At 42.6% G+C, this 25028-nt stretch overlaps 2 protein-coding genes across 5 annotated transcripts; one reads left to right on the top strand and one right to left on the bottom strand.

Moving 5' to 3' along the window:
* The first annotated feature begins 6032 nt into the window (after window positions 1-6032).
* On the top strand, window positions 6033-8506 carry LOC142955928 (Krueppel-like factor 2). The gene is made up of 3 exons (XM_076097193.1): window positions 6033-6355; window positions 6638-7547; window positions 7675-8506. The coding sequence occupies exons 1-3, from the start codon at window positions 6284-6286 to the stop codon at window positions 7848-7850; spliced, it is 1158 nt and encodes a 385-aa protein (XP_075953308.1). The 5' UTR covers window positions 6033-6283; the 3' UTR covers window positions 7851-8506.
* Window positions 8507-9688: 1182 nt separating this feature from the next.
* Window positions 9689-24330, bottom strand: LOC142955927 (epidermal growth factor receptor substrate 15-like 1). 4 transcript variants are annotated; one of them, XM_076097189.1, is made up of 24 exons: window positions 24258-24330; window positions 23712-23753; window positions 23477-23566; window positions 23343-23390; window positions 23152-23247; window positions 22864-22929; window positions 22659-22784; window positions 22484-22543; window positions 22102-22368; window positions 20716-20873; window positions 20219-20384; window positions 20022-20084; window positions 19079-19164; window positions 18568-18640; window positions 18092-18253; window positions 17669-17866; window positions 16915-17079; window positions 16465-16573; window positions 16035-16174; window positions 15681-15732; window positions 14257-14342; window positions 13938-14001; window positions 11751-11767; window positions 9689-11396 (listed from the first exon to the last, which is right to left on the bottom strand). In XM_076097189.1, exons 1-24 carry the CDS (start codon window positions 24282-24284, stop codon window positions 11250-11252), a joined length of 2508 nt encoding a protein of 835 aa, XP_075953304.1. In that variant the 5' UTR covers window positions 24285-24330; the 3' UTR covers window positions 9689-11249. The 4 variants fall into 4 exon arrangements, with proteins under 4 accessions (XP_075953304.1, XP_075953307.1, XP_075953303.1 ...); XM_076097192.1 differs by lacking the exon at window positions 11751-11767 and having other exon boundaries at window positions 11257-11396; XM_076097188.1 differs by having other exon boundaries at window positions 11273-11767.
* Between the last annotated feature and the right edge of the window lie 698 nt (window positions 24331-25028).

Below are 25028 nucleotides of genomic sequence, written 5' to 3'. Positions count from 1 at the left end.
ATAGAAACACGAGAGTGACATGCCGTCGCTAGTTTATTAGTACACCAAAGACAAACTAATGCAGTCGAATACAGCATCCTTTCCTTCATGATGGTTACAACTTTTCTGTTTTAGAGGTTGATGGTAATTTTGTAATTTGTGGTGCTGTTGAACTGTGTTGTGTTTTAATGAGAAGTGTTTCTTATATTCGGTCTATACTGATATAAATGGGATGGAAACATTTTTTAAAAACCTCTCTGTAGCAAATTCAACCATATTTAAGAACCATACACCCATTATCATGATGATAGAAGTGAATATAGGTCATTTCAATAATAATAATAGTAATTATTCTGCTAAAGATATTCTTCTCCATATAGAAAAAGTCTCCACTAACTATTTCAAGTTACAAAATACCAGAAATATTGTGGTTATGATTGTTTGAGTGGTAAAAAATTAGAAGGAGTTGAATTAGTCTCCCTGTGTTCTCAAGTATCAACTGGTTTACTTTTTCATTTCAACAATGTAAACAATCAGGCAGTGTCATGCAACACATTTTCATTCAAATAAACGCAGAGCAATTAACTTCTTGGCAGCTCTGTTTGGTGACAGTTATCTTTAACAGTTTAACTCAACTGTTCTTTAGCTGTACTAAAGAAACCTTGTTGAATTCTACCCAGCAGGTACAAATATGTGTTCACTGCCTGCCCTGTGCTGTTTTTTTAACAAATGTTTGAGGGTTTCTGAAATTGGAGCAGGACCAGAGCCCGCTCTTTGAATGTCATGCCGTTGGCGCGTGCCAACCTTTTCTGCTGAACATTTCTCCCCCCCCTCCCTCCCCCGTTTTTTTTCCAACAGGGGGGATGGAGAGCCTCAATGCTATCATTCTTTGATTATGTTTGAATCTGGCCGCGTGTGAGCAGGAAAAGGATCCAAACGTGCTTCCTGAGTGGTCCAGGGGGGAAACTCTGTAATAAGCAAGGGGTGGGCGGTTAAAAATAACTGGGCTATATAAGCCTGGAGCAGGATCCCACTCACTCTTAAACTCTCACTGACTCTCGCTCTGTCAGGACGTCCCATGCAGGTCCAGCACTAACTTTCACACTTACACACTGTTTTTCCATGGAAGTTAATGGAGTATGCCACATAAGGCAGAGCTGATGTGTCCAAATCCTCACCGCAAGAACACTTACAGGCCTTAAAACAGACGTGATGAATGTCAGTATTCATGTCACTGATTGAACAACCCAATAACAACTTGTATATGACAACATGAGGTTTTAACGTGGAGAATATGAGGCATACTTCTGCATGACGAGCCGTGTAACCCACCCTTTATGCAGTCTTTTGGAAACAAATATACATCACAGTTTGTTTTCTGTCCATGACTTAATATTTTAGGAGACTATAAGGTCTCCTGAAGGATTGGCCTAAAGTGGGGCATGTATATTTATTTTATGAATGCTTAAGTGACAGGATGAGGTGGAAGCATGCTGATTTCCACGCTTTTGTACTTTTTCTTTGTATTTTTTTCTTTCGAGGAAGCCACTTTGTATTTTTGTCGAGCCCTCCTTTTTCTGTGTTTGGGTGGGGCGGGATCGAGTTCTGTTTGTAAATAGTTTGTCGTTTTTTTCCAAATTTATAGAACTGATGCTGTATTTTCAAATAAAAATGACAAAAAAAAGAAAATCTCAAAATGATCCAGAAAGAAAACAGAAGATGAAAAATCTAAAATTCTCAACATAGTAACTGTCAAAGCTGTACATGAGAAAGTTTTTGTAAGTGCATTAAGAAAACTGAATATTCTAAAGAAATAGCCTAGCTGTTAACTCTTACAACGCTTCTTAACAACTTGACAACTTGTTGATAACTTGGTAAATTAACTAAGCACCAGCAGTACAAGCTTTCCAATTGTGAAATGACAATGCGGGTTGCCCAATGGTAAAACCATTGTGTAAATGTCAATTCAGGGAAAAAGATTTTTCGGAGGCTTCTGTGGAAATGTTGTTCATCTACATTCAGCGCTCAATGATTTCAGTGGTTCCTCTTCTGCAGGGAAAGTCAGACGTGCAGCTCACATGGGGCTGCAGGTTGGGAGACGGTGTTTTGACTAAAGGACACAGGGTCAAGAATCTGAACAGCACACTGAATCCCTGCAAGCTCCAAGGTGTTTGTCCTAAATTTGACCTCTGACCTCTCTGTGAAGAGGGTAAGCAAAAGGAGAATTTCCCTACGGGGAGCAATTAAGCCCCACTTCTTTATGAACTTCTTACAAATCTCTTTGACTGAAACCTCGACTGAGAAATGTTTTTCATGCGGGCTGCTGCAGTCCCACCCATCGTATGTGACGCCTTGTATTCTCGCCCAAGTCGCCCAAATGAAATTCTCTCGTCGGGTACGTACACTTCTCCACAGGAAATGACGGATCAGCATGAAATACAAACCTGTCTCTTAAACGTCATGCGAATTAGCGCGCGCCCCTTTCAGGGAAACACCAGACTCGTCAACTGCAGCTTTCTATTTTGCCTTGCTCGTCCCTTTGCTGCACGTCACCGAGCAGAGCACGCTGGGTGCAGTTTCACATTAACTCAGTCTACTCAAGTCCCAAGTTCAGTTGTCTGGTTAACATTTGAATTCACCAGGTGCCGAGTTGTCTAGTGAAGACTTTATACGGTTGTTACAAATCTCCTGTTAACCTGGTCTGGCAGCATCATGACATTTAATTGCGTGTTTGCAAATGATGGATAAACCGGCTTGACTTGCTTTGGTCAGAACTAGTAATGTTTGGTCTGTAATAATTTAAGTAAACGTTATTTAATATGAAAATAAAAGTAAAATATGGTGGATTTATGTGGCTAAATGTCTTTCTAAAGTTTAGCCACGATACAATAAGGAGATTGCCTCTAACATGAATTCAGCGGCTGAGGCTCAGTGGGTAGAAAAGGTTGTTGCTTCGTCCCCGACTCCTCCTGTCCACATGTCAAAGTCTCTTTGAAGAGTAGTCGGGCATTTTGGTAAAGGCACTTATTTGCTTTCATTCAAGCAACAGTTTTTGTTGTTACTGCGCCCGTCCCCTCCCATAAAACCACAAATTGTCATTGTTACTTTTGTTTGTTCGTTCATTTATACAGATTAAACAAACAAAACACAACATGCTAATTAGTGAGCTGTTAGGCGGATTACCTTTGGTTGCTTTGGACAGAGCCAGGCAAGCTGTTTGTCGCCAGCCTTTATGCTAAACTAAGCTAACTGGCTCCGGGTTGTAGCTTCATATTGAACAAAAACATATGACAATGGTATCGATCCTCTCATCTAACTCTGAGCAAGAGAGCAAATGTACTTCCCAAACATGTCGAACTATTCCTTGAAGCATGGCACTGAACCACAAACTCAAAGGTAAGTGGCTTTGGACAAAAAATTTGAATCTCAAATCAGTAAGGTCATAAAAATGTAATTGTCAAATAGCACAGACATGAAATCTTCTGTTAGACAGCCTGGTTTTAAATATTGAAGCTCAATCAGCCAGTGATATTCACCAGGCGACAACCTCCAACATGGCCTCCAGAAAGAGAAAAATGCTGCAAAAGGCTTTTGATGTAGGTCAATAATGAGATATGAACATAACTACCAAGAGGTAAGCAGCGGGTGAATGTCCTAAAATTGAAACTTTGGAGCATTACAAAGCGTTAATGGTAGCTGAGTAAGAGGGGAAGTGAGAGTGAGCACTCTCACTGGTAGCAGACCCGTGGACTGCTGCACAGAGCCGAGGACAGAGTCAGTGGTTAGGGGTTCAGACATCAGGCCGGCCACTTCCTCTCCGGCCTTTACTGGACGCCTGCCGTGTGACGCACTTTCCACTCAACACACAAGCACAGATCAGGGATCAGGATGTGGAAACCTCACAGCTGCACTGACAGAGTTTACTGGTGAAGGTGGATATGACAGCTTGATGAAAGGTGATGTGTCTGTCATGTGGATGGACTCAGTTGTTCTGTGTTTGCGCAGATCATCATCGCACTGAGCACTTTTATGTCTTTCTTTAAGTCTTTTTATTTTTGTTACTGCACCTGTTACATAAAGAGAGTGTTTCCCTCTCCGGGGTTTTGGATTAAATTGTGTCATGTGTAGTTAAATACAGCACATAGTGGTAGAAAGTCACTAAGTACACTAAGTACAATTCTAAGGTACTTAGACTTTACTTGAGTACTTCCATTTTTTACCACTTCATACTTTGACTGAACTACACTGCACAGGACGACTGTGGCTCAGTCAGAGTAGAGCAGGGCCGTCCTTCATACAGAGGATCGGCGGTTCGATCCCCGGTTCCACTAGTCCATATCGATGTGTCCTTGGGCAAGACACTTAACCCCAAATTGCTCCCGATGGGTGTGAATGATTAGTTAGTCCTGCTGGGCAAGTGGCACCTTGCATGGTAGCCTCTGCCATCAGTGTGTGAATGGATGAATGATGACATGTAGTGTTAAGGCACGAGGACCTCGGAAGACTATAAGCACTATACAAGTACATAAAAGGTCATTAAGATACAATTTATGAAGGAAAATAAACTATCCCAACAGCATTCAACCTGCTTACATGTGACTGCACCACTAACAGTGATCCAATCATAGAATATGAAAGTATAGTGCTGACATGTGCCATTCTGCCTGCAATATGCCTTTTTTTATTTTTGATACTTACCAAATTTAGTTGATAATACTTTAAATCAAGTGAAAATTGTAATCCAATACTTATACTTGTATTGGAATATTTTTACACTTGTATTGAAGTAAATCAGGTGAATACTTCCACCACTGCTGATGATTGTGAGATTTAATACAACAGAAATGAATGTGTGTCGCAATCACATGCATCTGCGGTCCATTTATTTCTTATTTATTTGGGATTTTATGCATAAATTGCTTGAGGAAGTGATCTGACAATCAAAACCCAAGAGATTTTACATTAAAAAACATTAAAAAACAATACATTTTAACATTTAGGCTATTTCAGAATTGGATGCAAATGATTTAGAGCAGAGTTACAGTTGGCCTGATGACCTCTGGAGCCAGAGGAATCCTGCTGAGAAAACAATCCCACTGTCTTCGCGTCAGAAACCAGATCTCTCAGCAGAAACAGCAACAAGCAGGCCCGAGTTGTGATGCAAATGTGACTCCAATCGACACCGCAGCCCCCTCGTCCGTCATTTACACCTGAATGGATGAAACAACAGGACGTTAACCTTTAAATCATGTTTACATCATGAGTGGTTAGAGCGTTAAAACGCCGTGAAAATCGTTTCAGACGACCCTGGCGCCTGTTTGGACAAGCCTGCTGTGAGAGAACAAAACGGTCTTCCCTTAATGATAATGAGCCGGGAGCGAGACGCGCCAAACAGGTGGAGGCGGAATATCTGGATCTTTATAGAAAGTATGTTGCATTATTCATTTTTTAACTTTCAGAGACACCAGTTTGAAAACATGAAGGTAGCACGGTATATGTTTCAGAGTGTTTGTCATAATGGATAGAAAACAAAACAAAAACTGTTTATTTTGAGACTTGATAATAGATGATGCAGTCTCATGGAAAAGTACAAATATATTGTCGGATCCAATATGCTGCATACATTTTGATGTTTTGGAATATGTTTGTGTGTTATGTTTCAAGTGCTATTAAACGCTTGTATTTTATTACAAAATATATCTTAGTCTGTGTTTTTCCTTTCAAAGTTTTAACCCCCTCTGAGTCTAATTATATTTTTTATTACTGTTCATCAAAAAAAGCCATATCTCGTTTGTTGTAATGATTAACTGAAGCACTGACAGTCTGTAATATTAAGTTGTTGGTGCGTCTTGGCTTGTTCTTTTCAGCATATTACGTAAGTATGGTTGCTATATTTCTCGTGTTTGTAATTTGACTACAACTTTTTTCCAATCTCCAGCTCAGGGGGCTGGTCTGTTGAGTGCCTGCGTCAGTGTGTGGGGGAGGTCCTACACTTTATAGGCTCCTCTGCACTGCGTCCACTGTCATATGAAGCACTGAGCCCCACTGCCTGCAGGAGCCGCTTTATAAAGAGCTAATTTTACCGAACTTTACGTTGTTTCCTGAGCTCTCACAATTGGCCAGGCGCACTCGGGCTAGAGACCTATAAAGTTTGGAGGACCTCCTTCCACTTTTACACTCGTTCATGTCTTTTGGAGCGCAGCTGTGGAGAGCGACAGTGAAATAGGCGCACAGTATCTGGTGCGGCTTTCGCTCAATCTAAACGCGACTTTGACAAGAGATATAGTTATTATTTCACCAAACGATGGCCTTATCCGGAGTGATGCTGCCGTCATTTTCGACATTCTCAAACCAAAGAGAAAAAACATGGGAAAACGTGAGTTAAAAATGATATTGTATTGTGTTTCAAAGTCTGTGGATATGTTTGATTTGGATTATATGTCACTTTCTTTCACTCGTTTTGTAGTATTATCTTAGCAAACCGTTCGAAATAACTTATATGCTTTGGGGAAAACAAGAAAATAACATGTTTCCTCATTTTAAGAAAAGAAAACGAAGTATTTGGCTGAATTACGTCTCCAGTTGGATATCAGATGCAATATACAGTATTTTATTTCACAGAAACATCATATCTAAAAACATCTATTTATTCTTTCAGAGGTGGAAAGGAGACACGGACAAATTAGTCTCCGCCAGCTGCTCCATGCTTGAAATGGTACACAACCTGGACAATCACAGCAAAAGGGACGACGAGGATCTGAGTAATTACTTGGATCTGGATTTTATTCTCGCCAACACCACTGGCTCAGACAGCGCCGCGGAGTTTGTGGGCACAGCCGACCTCAGCATGTACATGATGGGGACCTCGGTGCCATCCTACGCAGCAGACGACCACCGCTCTCCGCCGCCGCCGTACGGCGCCAGCCTCATGACGGAGCTGCTCCGCTCCGAAGGAACCAACAACTATGGCATTACGCGCAACCCCTGCGTTCAGGGGAGATTTTATGTCAACACGGCTCATTTCCCCCGCCAGGAGATCAAAGTGGAGCCCCCCATGGACGGCTACGGCCCCGTTTTGGGCATGGTGCCCCAGAGCTGCAGCAAAATCAAGCAAGAAGGGAACGTTTCGTGCATGATGTCTTTCGAGCAGCCCCGAGTGGCCATCTCCCCGCGGGCAGTCAGCAGCATGACCCCGCCTCTCAGCCCCGACACCCAGGGAGCTTCGGACTGCCAGTCACAGCTGTGCCAGCCCATGAACTACTCACAGAAGTATCACACACCAGCGGCTTTCCCACACCACCCGCAGGCTCCCCATATGCAAATGCCCTACCACGCTCCGCATGCTGCCTTTGGCATGTACGACGAAGGTCTCAGCCTGCAGCCAGGCGCGCAGAGGGTGATGCTCACACCACCCTCCTCTCCCCTCGAGCTGCTGGAGTCCAAACCCAAGAGAGGACGGCGCACATGGCCACGGAAGCGCACGGCGTCGCACACATGCAGCTACGTTGGCTGCGGGAAAACCTACACCAAGAGCTCACACCTGAAGGCACATCTCCGAACTCACACTGGTAAGTCTGAGCCCATATCCATCATGATAAATAAGACTATATGTGTGCGCAATTACGCACATACTTGCATAGCTCAAAACCATGTCTTCTTTTTACTAATAATCTCCCCTTTGTATTGTGTACGCAGGTGAGAAGCCATACCACTGCAGCTGGGAAGGCTGTGGATGGAAATTCGCCCGCTCCGATGAGCTGACCCGTCACTTCCGCAAACACACCGGACACAGGCCCTTCCAGTGTCACCTGTGTGAACGCGCCTTCTCCAGGTCTGACCACCTGGCACTTCACATGAAGAGACACATGTGAAGGAGCCCACATAAGGACTTGGGAGGGTGTTGTGTTTCTTTTCTTTTCTATTGTGATTCAACTGATGTATTTTTTATTTAAATTGTTGTCCAAATGACCAAAGTGTTTTTTATATGTAATATTGAATGAAAAAGTTTTAGTGGTTTTATATTATAATAATGTAGCTGGTACTACTTTGGTTCAATAAAAGCTTTAGAAAAGCTTTGTTTGCTTTACAACAGGCAGACCAAGAAGGGGCTGGCCCTGTATATATACTACTCTTCTTTGACAGAACTGGAACGCTGTGTTTGACACAAAAGTGCCTTTCTATGACTGCTACTGTAAAACTCTTAGTGAGGAACGACATGGCCACGAAACAGTACATGTTCTTATTGACAGGGGTGAAATGCACATTGTTGCCTGACATGTGCAGAGACAATGTTTTATTTAAACTGCCTCAATGTCTGAATGGCCGGAACTGCTTTATTTTATTGATCATTCCTATTTGGAGTTGCTGTTGTCTTCTCGCGTGAAACTCCTGGATCCAGCCCCTCTGTTCGCTATCAGGGCTTGATGTCCTGTGCATTATTTTTCACTTAAATTTATATAAATATGTACATGTTTTTTATACTGTAAAATGTATATTTATTGTAAATATTAAAAACAATGAAATTGAACATTTGACTGGGGAGCTCTTTACTTTTCATGCTGTCATTTCAGATACATCTTGTTCACACATTTAGTTCAATGAGCCACATCCACCCAGTCAACAGGTTTACTGTGTTTACAACCAGTCTAAGTAGCTGCAGCAGGCCTGCAGACCATCAGATCAGTTACACTAAATAGGTTATATCGTATACCCACTTTAATTTTAAAACAAGGGCACTTGATTTCCACTGTGATGTTTTGCAGCTGCAAGACACAGAAGGACAGCCGCTTGTGGGCTTAGCCTATAAATACAAACACCCCATTTCCATAATTACAGAGTGAGCCGGGAGCCGTCTGGACAGAGGGGCACAGCAAACCCTCATCAGGGAACCCTTAGACTCCCTTTCTGATGGATAGAAATTATAGCAGGACATCAAAGGGCCTTAATACTACAATTACACAGAGTCACTGTGCACAGTTTCAAAGTATCCGAGTCCGTGCATATCATGTCTGCATGGTGTCAGTGAGCATTTGTCTCCCCCGCATCAAAGGCTGCATTGAGTAGATGCATCAAAGCCAGATGGCATTTTGAAAAGTAGATCAATATTTAACATTATTCTTAGAATGTGTGGTCGGTATTTGACGCAATATTCCATGTGACAATTTTAAAACTTAAAAAAAAAGTGATAAAACCACACCCTTCCTCAAAAGTGGTGTCACAGCTATCTCATCTCTTCAGTTGATGTAGAACACAATGTACACACAGACAGTGACTTCCATGTGTTGAACACTTTACTAGAATTAATCATGTTTGAAAAGAGGAAGTCCACAGAAGGTTAAAAATATCTGCAGCGGGAGATGCAAATGCATTACTCTCATTTCCCCCTCGCCCCAATATCAACACACGATATAAACACTAACTTGTATTCATGTCGGTACAACTATGTACTGTACATTTTATCAAAGCATCAGATTAAGACCTAAGAATAGAGTTGACCATTGCCTTCCTTCATAACACATCATGTCTGTGCAATGCTGAGCTACTGTTCCTCGAGACCACCTACTGTACAGTAGACAGCCGCTCCAATTATAGCCGCTTTGTTTTTACAAAATATATATATATATAGGACCTCCCGTCACGTGTAACTAGCGCACATATTTCTGGTGTCGCTACAATATCTGATTTAAAAAGATGACACTTACCTTTAAACTTACCGTTAAAAATCACTTTTATTCAATTAAAAGACATTACAGTGATTTTTTTTAAATAATCACATACATACTGTTTAACATTACAATGTTGATATGTTGATAAATAAGGCGCCATCACTCTGTACATGTCCAGTAAGTTCTGGAATATGCAGTGCATACATTATGTGCCGAATAAACCTGATTAGTTTAATATAATTACAAGGATGCAATATTTTAAGTCATTTATACAAATGTCCTTCAACTGGAGTACAAGACATTAATAAAATGAGGGAAAAAAATAAATAAAAAATCCACAGAAAAAAAAAAAAAAAAAGATCCAAAGGTTGATTTGAGTGTTGAGAGAAAAGCACAAAATTGGAAGCAGATGTCCTCGAGCATCAGTGGTAGTGTGAAGCAGTAGAAAGGATCCAACTAAATGTAACAGCACCAGTATAAACAATGTAGATTTACACTACTTCCTTTTTATAGAGGCTCTTAGTTGTATGGGAGGGCAAGTTGTTTGGGCGCAACAACAAGGCAACCAATGACAAACCATCTGACACGCACAGGCTGTAGACATCAGGTGTATTTGTTCATCAGAAAGGAAGACCTCAACTGATGATACGGGGCTAAACTATATTTAACCAAAGCTATGTTTGGACTTAAATGCTTGTTAGGGATTCCTAAACATCATATGTCTACTTTGACACGTAGATCCCGGTTAAAGGTTTGAGTATATAAAAAAAAAAAAATGTCTTCAAGCCTTGTACTTTAAGGCCATAAATATTCCATAGGCAGGCATAAATGGCAAGAAACACCTAAAAAAAAAACTAAAGCATGTCATAGATGATCACATCACAAAGCTCCAGTCCTGTAGGACAGGCTTGTTTTTAAATATGGTCTTTTCTAGGGATAGTACATAAAACCACCATCCAACAATATTTACAGTAGATGAAGAAGTTTCTTAAAAAAAAAAAATCGGAAATTGGACAATGCGATCGTAGGCCACCAGAGAAGTTAACCCATCTGGTTTGACTTTCAATACAAATGTCGTTTTCTAGGTTCTATAGGATAGTTAAAAAACTGTTCATACAGTGCATTTTACAAGTACTTCATACACAACAGATTCATTGCTTTTGTATATAAATAAAACAGTAAAATATTCTTTAAAAGGTCGGTTTCTTGCAACAGAAAGGCTTTTGGATAAGGCAGGGTGATTAGCCATAACAAGATATGGAGCTAGATGTTGGGTTGTAGTGGAGAAGCCTGCTGGTGTGGGTCGCGTTAAATCGCTACGTTCTTGCAGGATGAAGCCGGCTTTAAATCAAGCGGCTCCGTATTGTCCTTGATTACAGTTGCCATGTAGTTTGGGAGCAATGAACCGTAACTGGTTGCTAAATGTGGAGTCGTATGACACGAGTCCAGCCACGGCTGGAGAAACACTGGTCTCTTACACAAATTGGTAACAGGGGCTGCGAGTCATGACGGGCCAGTGTTGGTGCAGATGTCACGAGCCTGCGGACGGAGGGCCGTAAGGCGGACGGAAGAGGTCAAAAAAAAGATGCGGTCGGGCCCGGCCGGTCAGGCGCTGGGCATGTCGGCCCTGCTGAGAGCGATCGCCAGCTCCAGGTCCTGCTGCTCCTGGAGCCGCAGCCTCCGCAGCCTCTCCTGCTCCTCACGCTCGCTCTCCCGCTTGACCCACTCCAGCTGCTGGTTTTCATTTCCAAACTGGAGCAGAGAAGCAAACATTAGATGTGGACCGAAACAATGCAGAGACGCGGGCTGGAATGTCAACATAAATAGAGAGAAGTCACGAGGGCAAAGAGCAAAAACGGTGGATGCAAATTTGAAATCAAATGCTTCTTAATAGGGCAGAACGTCAAAAGCTACGACAAACATAGCTGAAAGGATTCAGAGAAAAACAACTGCGACACTACAGACGTTTAAGATTTCACTTGGACGGCCAAGAAAGCAACACGAAAAGCTTCTTACACAAACACAGTGACAATTGCTCGGATTATGCAGTGCGGGCGGGTTTTTCACATGCAAAAGGTTGACCACCACACCTTTGGACAGTCTTACCTTGACACATTCAGATCCTGCAAAAATTACAATAAAGAGCTCGATAAAAAAAACAACTCAAATCCCTTTCACAGCTGTCATGAGGGATAAAATGAGTTATTGGCAAGACAAATGATACAAACCCGACACAAAAACCTGCCATGCATCTTCTCTGCACTTGGAGAGCATGCACAGCCGTTAGGCTATACACGATGGCAAAGAAGCGGAAGGAGGAGGACAAAGAGGCAGATTTACTCTGTTGTGCTCTCCTTTGAGGCACATCAAGCTTTGACAGCAATAAAGCCTTTAGCTTGTACTTCAAGAGTTGAAAAATGCTCCTCAAGTGCTACCTGACCGGGCAAGTTCACCGACTCGCTGACTGAAACTCTTTAATCTTGACTTCCTGCCAAAGGCTGAAGCCAGGGACGACAGCAAGCATGCAACAGCCCTTTTACCCGGCCGACGGAGGCAACAATCGACTCGGAGGACACAAGTAACGAGGACTGTCCAAGTCAGCCATGCAGACATTTCATTTCCTTACACACCAAGCCCTTAAAAACGCTCTCAGATGTTCCATCAGTTGTTAGTCAACAGCCAATAAGCACGGAGGATTGCTTGCTAATGTCCCGGTGTGAGGTGGAGAGCTGACACCTCTGAGCCTTCAGCTCTCAAATCTGACAGGTGAGATCATGAGATCAGGAGCTCATGCACACCACGATTGTTGACCCATCAGAAAATTGCTAACTACACTTACAGAACCAAAAGGACAGTCTTTTGATGCTGTACTTGAGTGTGTCGTAACAAAAGAGTCTTTACTGTCTGCTGTGGAACGGCTGTCAAACTGAGCGTACCTCCTGGAGAAGGAAGACATTCAAATAAACACAAAATCCATGTTAGACAACCCACTAAACTAGTTCCTTCACTTCAGAAGCTAACAACAGGTAGCGTCCTTGGGAAAATAAGCTCACACCTTAAAGACTAATGTGCAAATATTGTGTTGCTTCACTTTTCACAGGAAGCCAACAGCTTTAAGCTCGTGCCATGCAGAGTAGTCACCCTGGGGAGATATATTGGCTCAAAAAAAAAGGTGTTAACCGCATTTTTGAGTAAGGCTCACTGATGCATTGAAGCCTAACAAGCACAGTGTTGCTTTTATGGAACACATAATTGCAAAAGACTGACACACCCTTGTCTACTGTAAGCTTTGATCACATTTCCTAGAATAGCGTTAATATAGCGCGGCCCTGATTATTCCATCTCTCGAACTTTGTGCACCAACGCCACAAAGGCTGCATCTGCGGAAACACTTCAAGGAAATAAAAGCTCCATCTTTACACAACCAAACTGCATTGTGGGCTCTTCACTTGTCCATCTCTCATGAGGCACATCTCTGGGGCTAGCTTTGCTGGCTAACTTTGGTTACTCATCTCTACCCTTCTGTGTGCGGTTGGCAAAGGGGAACACCAACTTTCTCACGCTGTGGCTTCTGCTAAAGGAATAAGTGCAAGGTCACAGCGGAAGGGCATGTGCTGGCCACGGCCTGTGGGTAGTGTGTGACTTAACATACATGCCAACAAAAAAAGAAAGAAGATAAAACACGAGGTTAAATTCATTCAAAAGCCATTGAAAAGTAGCTCTCACTCTCATCCCACGATGAGTTTAACTTCACATCAGCTATTTCCCCTTTATAACACTAACAACGGCTCATCCATGTGTAAAAGCATAGCGCCATACCTCTACCAACAGCTTTCCTGTTTACAACTTCAAAAGAAGAAACTGCTTTCTCTGCACCCTCACAGCTCAACGGGGAAGTAGTTATTTTAGAGGAAAACAGTCAATCACAATGAGCACTGCAAAAACATTGCTGCCACGATATTTATGTGGCAATTTGCAACCTTCAAAAAGTAGTAAAGTGCTCATGAAACTTCTTGTAAAACTTCAACTGTATTTTCTTTTTTACATTACAGTTGAATTTGACATCTGCGTTTAACTCCGGGGTTCAGTGTGCAGCTCACAGACACTTCGACATGCGGAAAGGAGGAGCCGGGGATCGAACCGCCAACCTTGTGATTCACATTGGCATGATGAACTTTATTGATTTAAAGCAACATTAAATAGTAAATATGAGCACCACTGAATCATTCAAATAAGCCGTAAGCACAGTAATGTTCAAGCATACACACACACACACAGAAAGTCAGGGCTTACCATAGGGAGGCGCAGGCCGGTTAGGCACATTTTTCTTTGACGGGAGGACAGGGTTGTCCGACTTCTGTTCACACACAAGGGAATAAACAAAACAAAACAAAAAAATCAAAATGATGACTCTAACAGAAATGTCAGCCCAGATCTAATGCCTCTGGCTTTATACCAGAAAGACTTTATAAATGTGATAAATTAGCAGATAAAAAAAATAGTCATCAATCATGATGAGAGTAAAATTAACAACGCAGCTTTCTACAGCCGAATGGAAAACGATGCTTTATGGTGCAACTGATTCATAACTCCGAGAGTCTCCAGAGCTTACCTTTGACATCTGACTAAAGTCAGCAAATCCACCCCCCTTGCTCCCAAAAGAGTTGCTTCCGAAGGGGTCCACTGTCCCAAACGCCTCTGTGAGAAGAGTACATTGAAAAGCATTTGGAACATTTGATACCATTTACGGAAAAAAAGGGCAGAAACTAAAGTTCAGACTCAGAAATCATCCCGGCACCTTGTTTATTCTGAAAGGGCCTGCATGCTATTTCCAGAGAGGGGAGTGTGGGCATGACCGTTTCATTTTCCACGACAAATCGCAAAAGAAACCCTGGAAAGCAGAGGTTTTGTTTAACCTGACGTGTGCATCTGATCAGATAATTAAAGGCGTCAGTTGGCGCACCGTTAACCAGAACTGTGCCCGGGTTGTTTTGAAGCTCAGCGGTCTGCCGCTTAATGATAAAAACAGCAAACTGCAGCTGGTTACAGTGAAAAAACTAAATATGGTAATAGAATATGTTTGTTGCGAGTGTGCAACCACAAGAGACCCCCATTCATGTGAAGTCGGCAGTGTGTGTTTTTTTTTTACGCACAGTAACTCAACTCAGGTCTACAGTTGCCTCTGTGTACTTCTGAAGGTGTGTAGCATGGCAGAGCATCGACCAGAGTTAGCCACTAACTTAAAACAACTTCCGTACCGAACGAGGCAAAGCGGTTCAATAGCAGCAGATATAAAGACGGGACAGAGGCGGTAGAGAACTGGTTAAAGGAGTGGCAGTGTATTCTAGTGGAGAAGGGCCAGCAGTCACAGAGTTTCTGTTATGCTTGGCTCCTGCAAGCCTCCTGTTTTTCCAGGGTAGGGGGGAGTATTTTTAGTTGGCCAGCAGTTAAATGCGTAGGTACTCGACTAAAAATAGCCCTGAACCACAGGAAAAATTGAAGCCACAGCGAGTAAAAATTGTTTGCCCCCGATGCGCCCCAAAAATAAAATCTAAATCCAACACGTCACCCAGAATGGCGAAGAATGAGTCTTTGAGACTTGTTTTTAACAACTAAAACATTCAGATGTCAGTTAATAGAGTTCAGTGTCTCATTCTGGGAAATCTGCACTTATATAGTACAGAGACGACTATGCAGTTGTGCTTTTATTTGACAAAATGACAATAAACCAAAGTACAGTACGGTTAACTGCAGGGCCATCACCTGCCTTACTGCAATAAGACTGCCAAGAACAAATAAAAGCATAGAATCTTTATCAACCTGTCTTAAGTTAGTAAGCAAAGTATGGACTACAATATAGAGAAGTGGAAAAACAATAAAAGCTAAACTGAGAAGCTTTATGACGGCAAGAAGTCGAGAAACAATTAAATGTTTTGGCACAAACAAATGCGACCTCGGGTCAATCTTTACATTTACAGCGGAGAAGAGTAAAATCTCTCTCTGTGCTCTGATCGATGCTTGAGACCAGCAACGTACCTGGTTTTGGGCTGTGTGATGGGAAAGGGTCCCCACTGCTGAGGGCACTTGGCTGAGAATAGCAAATAAGCAAAGCACAAGTAGAGTAAGTAAGCTGTTCAAAGGATCTCCATTAAACACCGACAATGTCAGCACAGCCACCAGAAATCTCTCTTTGTGTTTGCTTCTCCAGTACAACAGTGAAGACGTGTCAGAGCTTGTTTCTATCAGCACCAACAGCTGAAGCATAACATTTAACATTGAAAAGCATATTTCATTTTTAACAAAAGAGCATTGGTTTTCTCACGTTGCACACAAAAGAACCATGATCAACAAACATCATTTGAGCGGTAAAAAGAAGGCGGTGTTTGATACCTTGAGCGGGGGAGTGGGCTTTCTGCTGAAGGGCTCTGAGGATCCAAACAGGTTTGACTTATCGGTTCTCTTAAAGAAGTCTTCAGGTGAGGTGCCTTTGAAGGGGTCGCTTTCTCTGAAAGGATCTCCTCCAAACGGATCTAGAAAAAGGAAAAGACAGTGAGAAGAGAGCAGCTGGCTGTGGACGTCAATCGTCTTCAGCCTCTACAGAAGAAATAATCATCGATGTTTTCCACAAGCAGGAAACAGGCTGGAACATTCATTTCCACAACTCGGCATCTATAATGCAAGTACATTTCAGGTATTTAGTGGAAATGCTTAATCACAGGAACACATTAAATCAAATTAAAGCTGGCAGAGGAGGGAACAACCATGAGCCTTTCATAAATACAGGAGAAAATAATAAAAGAGATACAGAAGGTATTCAGACCTTGGAAAGGGTCGGACTTGAAGGGGTCCTCTGTCTGGAAGGGGTCTGCTGCAGGCTCCTTGGCACTGCTGTTGTTGAACATGGCAATCCTTGACTTGAAAGAGCCGTCCTGATGAATGCATTCAGAAAAAAAAAAAAAAAAAGTCAAGACTTGACTGTTGACACACAATTCAGCAAAACACTGATGTTTTTAGTCGTCACTATGTTCCAGCATATATGGCATAAGGCAAGGAAATATAGCAACTCAATACTTTTGGGACTACAACACTGGGAAATAAGGTTTCATGAGTACATCTGCATTCCTCTGACACCCGAGTGGTCGTGAAACAGGCACATTGGGAGTTGGTGATGTGAAAGGTGCTCCTCATGAGGACGAAAGGAAAATGAAGTTTCTGACTTCTAGGATAAATTCTTGAGGTGAAAAGTAGGATGTATTCGTGATCTCCTCACCGCACTCCTGAAACCTCCGTTCTGCCTCTCTGCAAACCCTTCGCCTACGTCCGGCAGGTTGCTTGAGTTTCCTCCGTTGATGTCGCTCAAAGCGCTGTTGTACTGCTCAATGGTCTTGGTCACCTCCTTTTGGCTATCCTGGATCAGCGACAGCTTACTGCGAGCCTAAAAAACACACACAAGTTTAATCCATAGAACACAATAATTGGATTTCCTTTACTGTCTCCAGTTTAAAAAGGTGTCAACACTGGCCATGTCCCACCCGGCAGAAATGGATAAGCCACTATGATTTAACGCCACATTTTCAAATAAAAAGGTGTTTTCAAAAGAAAAATATAATATTTTTCACATTATTACTTGAATGGGATTTATTCTGCAGAAGTCCAATCCGGCATGGCTTTACCTTCACTAACTAAAAAACGCCTCAAATGTCAAGTCTTTGGCAGATTGAGACCTGAACCGGATTTAGCAATTTATGTAAATGGTGGTTAGTGGTTAAGTTGATCACAACTAAAATACTGTAGCACGAAGGTCATTAAAGTAAAAGTAATGTTTCCCCGAGTGAGAATGCTGCGTTATAAAAAACATCGGCAGCAACACAAAACAAGTCTAAATTCCACAGATAGTGCATCAACATACAAACCTGTCTACCCCCACACAGGAAAGCCAGTATTATGATTGGACATCCACAGCTTATTGGCCATAAGTGGCAGAACATCCTCATGTGACCTGTAGTTACTCTGCCTGCACTGACCTGGTTGATCTCTTCCTGAGTGGTTTTGAGAGACTTAGTGATGCTGTCCAGCTGGACCCGGCCAGAGAGCAGACTCTGCTCGAGAAGGGCCTCCTCATCCTGCAGCCGGCTCAGGTCCGTCTTGGTGCGGCTCATTTCTTCCTCCTGGCTCTGGAAGTCGTTCTCCTGAGAGCGGATCTGGCTCTGCAGCGATGAAATCTGGAGGGTGAAAGCAAAAGACTGTATTTAAAATCACTATCTATGACTTTGTTAAAAGTAATAAGGTGCAGCATTTCCCTTGAAACAAACCTCGACCTCATAGTTTGATTGACATCTGGTATCATACTCCCAACAATACCAAAGCATTGTCCACAACCGCATGTATATATTACCAAGAACAAAAATATAACAGCATTTCCTGCTTTAATAAGCCGAGTCTCTAACCATATGCGACTCTTCCTGGCACTTCTGCTTGACGTCGTTGAGCATTCCCTCCAGCTTGGAGCGCTGCTGGTCCATCTCCTCCAGACGCTCCTGGGCATCCTGCTTCTGCGAATCCAGGTCCTGCAGGCTGCTGCTCTCTCTGTCCAATCCACTCTGCATGTCCTGAGGGTCCATCAAACACACACACATACACACACAATCACAGGTGATTGCATGGTACAGTATCTACTACACACATCATAGTGATTACGTTTACCATCTTTTTGAGTGGGTCTCTAAGCGTACAACACTTAAAAAATAAATCAAAAGGATTCATAAGTTTGCTTTGTTTACAGATTTGTACTTACACTATACTACACTATGTATTTACAGGCAGCCAACTTTTATCTGAGCCCCTGAACTTTGTATTGTTGACCATTTCACTGATATTTGACCCTTCAACAGACAACTTGACAATGGTTTTGGCTCAGCCTCACCTGAACGTCACTATTTTGTTGTCTGATGGTTTCCTCCTTCTCTCTGATCTCTTGCTCCAGAATGAATTTCTCTCTGTAGGTGGACGACATGGGAGAGGAGGAAGTTAAGTAACAAATGGTGTCAGTACTTCCTCACTAAGCCGATGTTGGCAAAACTTAAAAAGACAAAACTGTGTCAATAATTTTGGTGTCTTTTTTAACACCCTTGACTGATGGCGTTTCCCACTTAACAAGGTGATGAATGGCAAAATAAATAAATAGTAAATCATTAGTAAATTGCATGAGCAACAGCAACAGTTTGATCAGTATTCTGAGTCCACTTGATAATGAAGGCTCTGACTGTCAAATAGTCTCTGAAAGGCCCCGACTAAGGCTCCATGGTGACAGTCGCTCCTGGAATAAAAACAATCTAATAAGAGTTGAAGAGCTTTGAACCTGAACATCACTTCACTACAACCTGCCCTCCTTTTTCTCAGAGGAAGAGGAACAAAGCTGTCCTCCTGCTACTCACCTCTGCAGCTGAGCTATTTCCTGGCTGAGGTCATCCAGCTCTTTGATGCCCGTCAGCTCGGCCGATCCCGTGGAGCTGGTGCTGTCCTGAGGCGAGACGCAGAGGAAGACCAGTGAGAGAGAGAGGAGGAAAGTTGGGTAAGAAAGTACGACGGATGAAAGTGAGGGTGACAGAAGGTGAGAACAAAGACGACAAGAGTGACGACGACGGAAGGTAGGACAAAGAAAATGGACACGAAAAAGAGGGGACAAGAGGGAGTATGTAAAAAAGATAGGGAAATGGGACAAAAAGGAGGGAGAAGGAGCGCAGAGGGGACATGAATGGTACGCAGAGTGGGGGGAGCTCCTGCCGATACGGCCAACAAAACAAAAGACACAGGAAGGAAATACAAAAACCCTCACACAGCTTGGGGGGGGGGGGGTTAGTGCTTCCAGACAATACACGAATGAGGAGAAATGCACACAGACAAGAGAATACAAAAGACTCTGGTGAAATCTGGCTTATATATCAGTGTTCAAGCCTTTCACCTTCAGTGTCCCAGAATCCTCTCCTCTTGGTTCAGACAGCTGCTACACTTCAAGCTTTTGATGGTCTGACACAAAAATGTAAGAACTTGACTCTACAAACACATCTTTGGATTGAATTTTTTGTATGATGTTTGTTTAAAGATGCAATGCATCTACAATGCCCTGGATATTCTATTTTTGTAAACAACCAGTAAAGTAGGTGACACTACCCGCTTTAATCCAAGACATGACAGATATATAAGAGTAAACTAGATCTAATAAATTCTGTGTTCCCGTTTATTGGGAAGATCATTAGGGGAAACTAATACGATAATATGAGGCACATGGTCCCGTCTGCACCTATAGTGCTTCAGACTGAGACAGAGAATATGACAGAACAAAAGCGCCACCTTGTGAAACAAAGCTCAACTACTCACTCTGCGCATATTAGCAAGTGCAGCAAGTTCAGGCCTCGCAGCTGACATAAGCCCCGAATAAATCTGTTAGACAGGACAGAAGAGAGCTCAAAAAAAGCAAAAGCAAAAAGAAAAAAAAAAAGCTTTGGAAGAATTTCAATAAACAGGGCAATTAAAAGATGAAGCAGTGGTTGCTGTGGGATAAAGTCAGGACTCACAGGGCCCGCTGCTGAAGCTGCAGTCCTTTCTGATGGGGGAATCATGTCTGGGGTTAGAGAGGAAGGAGGGTCTACGCCTTTAGTGACCTTCTGCTGGATCAGGTACATGGCCAGAGAGAACTGCTCACGGTTCAGCTTGCCCGTCTGTTTGGTGTCAGCGAGTCCCCTGCAGAAAGGAGAGACTTCACTCAAAAGATAAGATACTGTATTCTTCCTGAGAAAAGATACCAAACATCTTCTGACAACAATGTCCTCCGAGCTCACCTTCATCTAAAGGCCTGTTTCCAACGCCTTGTTATAGCGCACTTTAATATTGTTTTCTTTCTGATATTGCACCTATCTTCTGGGAGAGTTGTAATGATTCAACCTGTCCACCAGGTGGAGCTACAGAGATAAACTGTGAGACTAGCTTCACGTAGTTATTGATGATTTAGTGTGTTGTGAAAGTACGAAAGCCTCTGCAAATAAATATGATGTAATCTGAGCCGTGGTCTCACCATATCTGTGCCAGCATAGTCTGGGAGAGACTGGACTGCATGAAAATCTCTATGACCTCAGTTCCGTTAACGAGGCCGTCATTGTCGTCGTCTGTTTTCTTGAAGATGTCATCATATCGCTCCCTGTCAGCTACCGGTACCACCCAGCTCACCACTGGCTGGAATGAACAAAAGACAACAAGTATGGGATTTTAACTGAGGGAGACAACGTCTGCTAAGACTTCAGGAACAACTGTTTGTTTATGTTAAATAGCAGGTGGTATTTGTGTATCATACTGGTTAAAAGTAAAAGTGAACTACACTGTAAGTCTTGCCAAACATACTGGATGAAAATGTGCTGTTTTCTTTACCAACCATCTACCACAAACATTATGATGATTTGTGACTGAACTACCATATGTAATCAAACTAAAAGGTGAAACAACCATCATGTAAAACACAAGTTTAAATTCAAGCTACTGTAGCCAATGCATTCATATTGTACACAGTACATATATGTAAGAAAATTACATTCTAAGCAATCTGGTATGCACACTAATTCTTTGCCTTGGGTAAGAAATCTGAGGAAAAGGCAATTCAACTGACGAGGAGAAAAGAACATGAATGAGAAGTGGCATAACAGGAACAGGGCGACAACAAGCGTCACGGCAGCCAGGTGATCACGGTACAAGTGTGGACAGAGTCTCGCTTCTTTTCCCTTTCAAGGAAACCTGTTACTCCAAAACAATCTCTGCAGCTATTACAAGGCAGTGAGGAACACATTGGCCTGTGGACAATGCTCAAAACAATGTGGCAAAACCAGTCCACCCATTAGCAACAGAAAAGAATCAATAATTAAAATGCTGGTTTTCAGGCTCTGCCCTTGTGATGCTTCCTTAGAGAGGGTCAAGGAACACTAAATGTATTGTCGAGGATTGAATGTGTTTTTCATCTTATACTACTTGAAAGTAACTAGCCACATTTAGAAAGTGACATCCTAATGCATCCCAAGATTACCCTGGACTGGACTGCATGACGCTGCACTCGAGCAATAGATGAAGCATGCAACAAATTCAGGGAGGCAGCTGTGTGAAACTACCAAGATGGCATCCTGAGAGCGGAGGAAACAAGACTTGAGGTGACACAACTTTTTAACGGGAGGGAATATATTTCTTAATGGAGAAAGAAGGGCTGGGCGCTAACGCTATATTAACATTCATCAACTTTCAAACAGTTTAAATTTTGGGATGTATAGCAATATAGGAAATGTGTTCCTAATAATATTGTGATATTAATTTTAACCATATCGCACAGCTTTTGGAAAGAGCACTTTCACCCCCCTACAGACTAATCGATGCAGTGATGAGGTCGCTACACCTCAAGAGAAACGCAAGTGAGGCGACGTACCGGTGAGCTGGATTTAAAGGAGAGTTTTGGAGAGAGGTTGACGGTACTGGTGCTGAAGGGAGAAGCGTTGCCCAGAGGAGGAGTGCTTTGCAGGGTCTCTTTGAGAGCAGCCGGGCCAGCCGCAAACCCTGACAGAGCAGGCAGCACAGCCACAGCACCGGGCAGCGAGCCTGCAGACTTCTTCTTCTTAGAAGGGGGGATGAGGGAAGTGGGCAAGGCAGTTGGGACAGGCTCCTTTTCCATGGCACGATACACAAGATGCATTGCCTACAAAATGGGAAATCAGATCATTTATTAATACACAAAAAAAAATAAAAAAATATTCCCAGATTTACACTGGAGAAACAGTAAAACTTTAAGTAAACAAAAGGCACCAGCTCACCACTGTGAATTCTTCTTTGTCCAACTGTCCATCTTTGTCCACATCACTTAGCTCCCAAATCTACAGACACATTATGTAAATGCCAAAATGAGCATGCTTTCTTTGAATTGTTAACTTTGAAAGACTGCAATAGGGTTCTGCGTTACACCACTCCGACAACAAAATGTAAATTCACCTTTCCTAACGCATCCAGAGGTAGCTTGGAGTTTATTAAAACTGGCCTGACTTTATCACCCGGGAGGAGACCATTTACAGGGCACAGACTCTCAAAAATGGCCTCAAACTTCCCTTTTTCATCAGGCTGGGAAAGAAAAGAAACACAAGTTTAGGTGACAAGCTTAATTCTCTCAGGAATGTTCTTGACAAATGTATCAACTCACCCTAATTGCCCACTGTAAATCAGGTCCCGTCGTTGAAACACTTAATAATGGGCTGTTAGTATCTTTCTGTAAGAAATGAAGTGAGATTAACAAACAAGCAGAGCAGGCAAACAGCAACATATAAATACAGTTAGTGATGCAATTTACCCTTACAATATCACTTTCTGAGACATGCAATGTCCATTCATTTCTCACATGACCAATAAAAGTAGCTTTTCCCTGCTCAGTGCGTTCCCTACCAGATCATTGGATATTGTGATTGTCAGTAGAGTCTTACGAGAGACTTACAAATTTGGGGGCAGCTAAGTGTTGGTTGAGATTGTTAAGGCTGATATCATTTCCACTCTGTGCTGAGGCCACAAGTCTCACAGCAATGAAGAAACCCTACGAAAGAGGAAGAAATACAAGTCAAATCCGGTGTTTTATGCACACATCAGCATCACCGATCACAGCTAAATCCAAGAGGAATGCAGGTGTACCCGTCTATCCAAATAGCCTTTTCTTTCTGAATCTGCCAAATCCCAAATCTAAAAATAAGACACAAAAAAAAACAGTTTAGATGCTATTGTTTACATTTCTATTACGTGTACATGTAGGCGGTTTTGTGACCCACCTTCCCCAATGTACTGTCTGACAGCCCTGACTTCTTAAGGAACTGAGCCGCATCTCCAGCTGATATTCTGCCTGTGTTTCCTGGATCCAGCTACAAAGAACAAATAAAGAAATACTAAGTGGACATAACAGACATCACTGTATTCATCAATTGATTTCATATGACGGCTCCCATTCAGCTGAATGAAGACTAGAAGCTCTGAAGTAGAAATCAAAGCAGTGACCCCGGACCTTACCTGTCTGTAGTAGCTCTCATAGGCTGGGTTCCCACTTGATAACTGGAGAAGCAGACAGGAGAGAAATATAACACACGCTGAGTTGTGAATGAGACTGTCAGCAAACACATACATCACATTAAGTTGTTCAGAAGCTACAAAGCATAGTTATAACGTTAGCATACTGTAGCTAGTTAGATCATTCAGTTAAACACAGCTTTGTTCGCTAACGTTAGCTGACTAACTAAAGGTTTGTTCTAGCTACTAGTTAGCCACGTTTTATCTTGATCGGCACCATCCTCGACCAAAACCTTATTACTTCCCTAGTAACGTTAACGTTAGCTTCCCTACTCGATTAAAACGTACAGGACTGCTATCCTCACTTAACCTAGCTAACCGTGTTAACTTAGTTGACAACGAAAGGTTGCTAATACCGTTCCACGGGACAATATTCACCACAGATTATAAAGTAGTAATGTGGTTAGGCCACACACCGACTGTCTCTGTCACTTGGTATTGATCAATAAGTACATTTGACACTTTTCTTGAGCTATTGAGAGTCGTTACCTGACTGAGAGTCATGAGCGCCGCCATATTTCCTGGTGTCTCGGGAGTGCGCAACCGCCCCTTAACCGAGCGGGCACGAGCGGCGACAGACCGGAGGGCCCCTGGTTCCAGTGAACCGTTCTCGGTCACTACACCAGTGACAATGGCTGACCTATGAACCGCTATGAACGCACCACCTACTGACGCTGAGACGGATTACAGATGGGAAACATAGATTGTCCCTTTCATAAACTCACAGCGTCAACAAAGTTGATAAAGTAGATGCAAAGGTCGTACACTTCTATCGCCCATCCCATTCACTCATGTAGTAAACCTGGAGTTGGGAGTGTTTCAGCAGCAGGAGGACTGGTTGGTTTTTTGTGGCTCTTGGCAAAATATGATATACTTGCCATCTGCTGTTTGCTTTGAGGGAACACAACATATACAGGTCGAGGAATATGTGGGTCACATCTACATTTTGCTCCAGGGCCCCTTAGAGGAGAAGTCCGGCCCAGAGAAACAAAGATCCCATCAGATTTCAGAAGTGGTACCATTTCCTAATTGTTTACACGTATAAGCTTAACTATACTATTGGACAGACACAGCACTTTATCAGGGGTTTCGGTATTCCGTCTGCAAAATCAACTAAATCAAGTTACAATCAGTTACTATTCCACATTTGTCACATGGCAACGTATGTTGTTTGGGTCAATATGACATGTGAAAACCTTCTTAAATGGAGTTTAGAGTGTAACAAATCTCTATGGCGATCTCTCCACTTGTCAGTTATGA

This window comes from Anarhichas minor, unplaced genomic scaffold, assembly GCF_050575085.1.
Source record: "Anarhichas minor isolate MPS153535 unplaced genomic scaffold, ASM5057508v1 ptg000024l, whole genome shotgun sequence".
Lineage (NCBI taxonomy): Eukaryota > Metazoa > Chordata > Actinopteri > Perciformes > Anarhichadidae > Anarhichas > Anarhichas minor.
The sequence above is the reverse complement of the archived record's forward strand: the minus strand, read 5'-3'. Positions and strand labels throughout refer to the sequence as shown.

Coding starts and splice junctions, on each gene's coding strand:
- LOC142955927 (XM_076097188.1), bottom strand. CDS start 24,284: ATGGCGGCGCTCATGACTCTCAGTCAG. Junction 23,248..23,342: donor AAGGCTATTTGGATAGACGG/GTACACCTGCAT, acceptor CCTCTTTCGTAG/GGTTTCTTCATTGCTGTGAG. Junction 20,874..22,101: donor CCTTTAAATCCAGCTCACCG/GTACGTCGCCTC, acceptor TGTTCATTCCAG/CCAGTGGTGAGCTGGGTGGT.
- LOC142955928 (XM_076097193.1), top strand. CDS start 6,284: ATGGCCTTATCCGGAGTGATGCTGCCGTCATTTTCGACATTCTCAAAC. Junction 6,356..6,637: donor GAGAAAAAACATGGGAAAAC/GTGAGTTAAAAA, acceptor TTATTCTTTCAG/AGGTGGAAAGGAGACACGGA. Junction 7,548..7,674: donor ACATCTCCGAACTCACACTG/GTAAGTCTGAGC, acceptor TTGTGTACGCAG/GTGAGAAGCCATACCACTGC.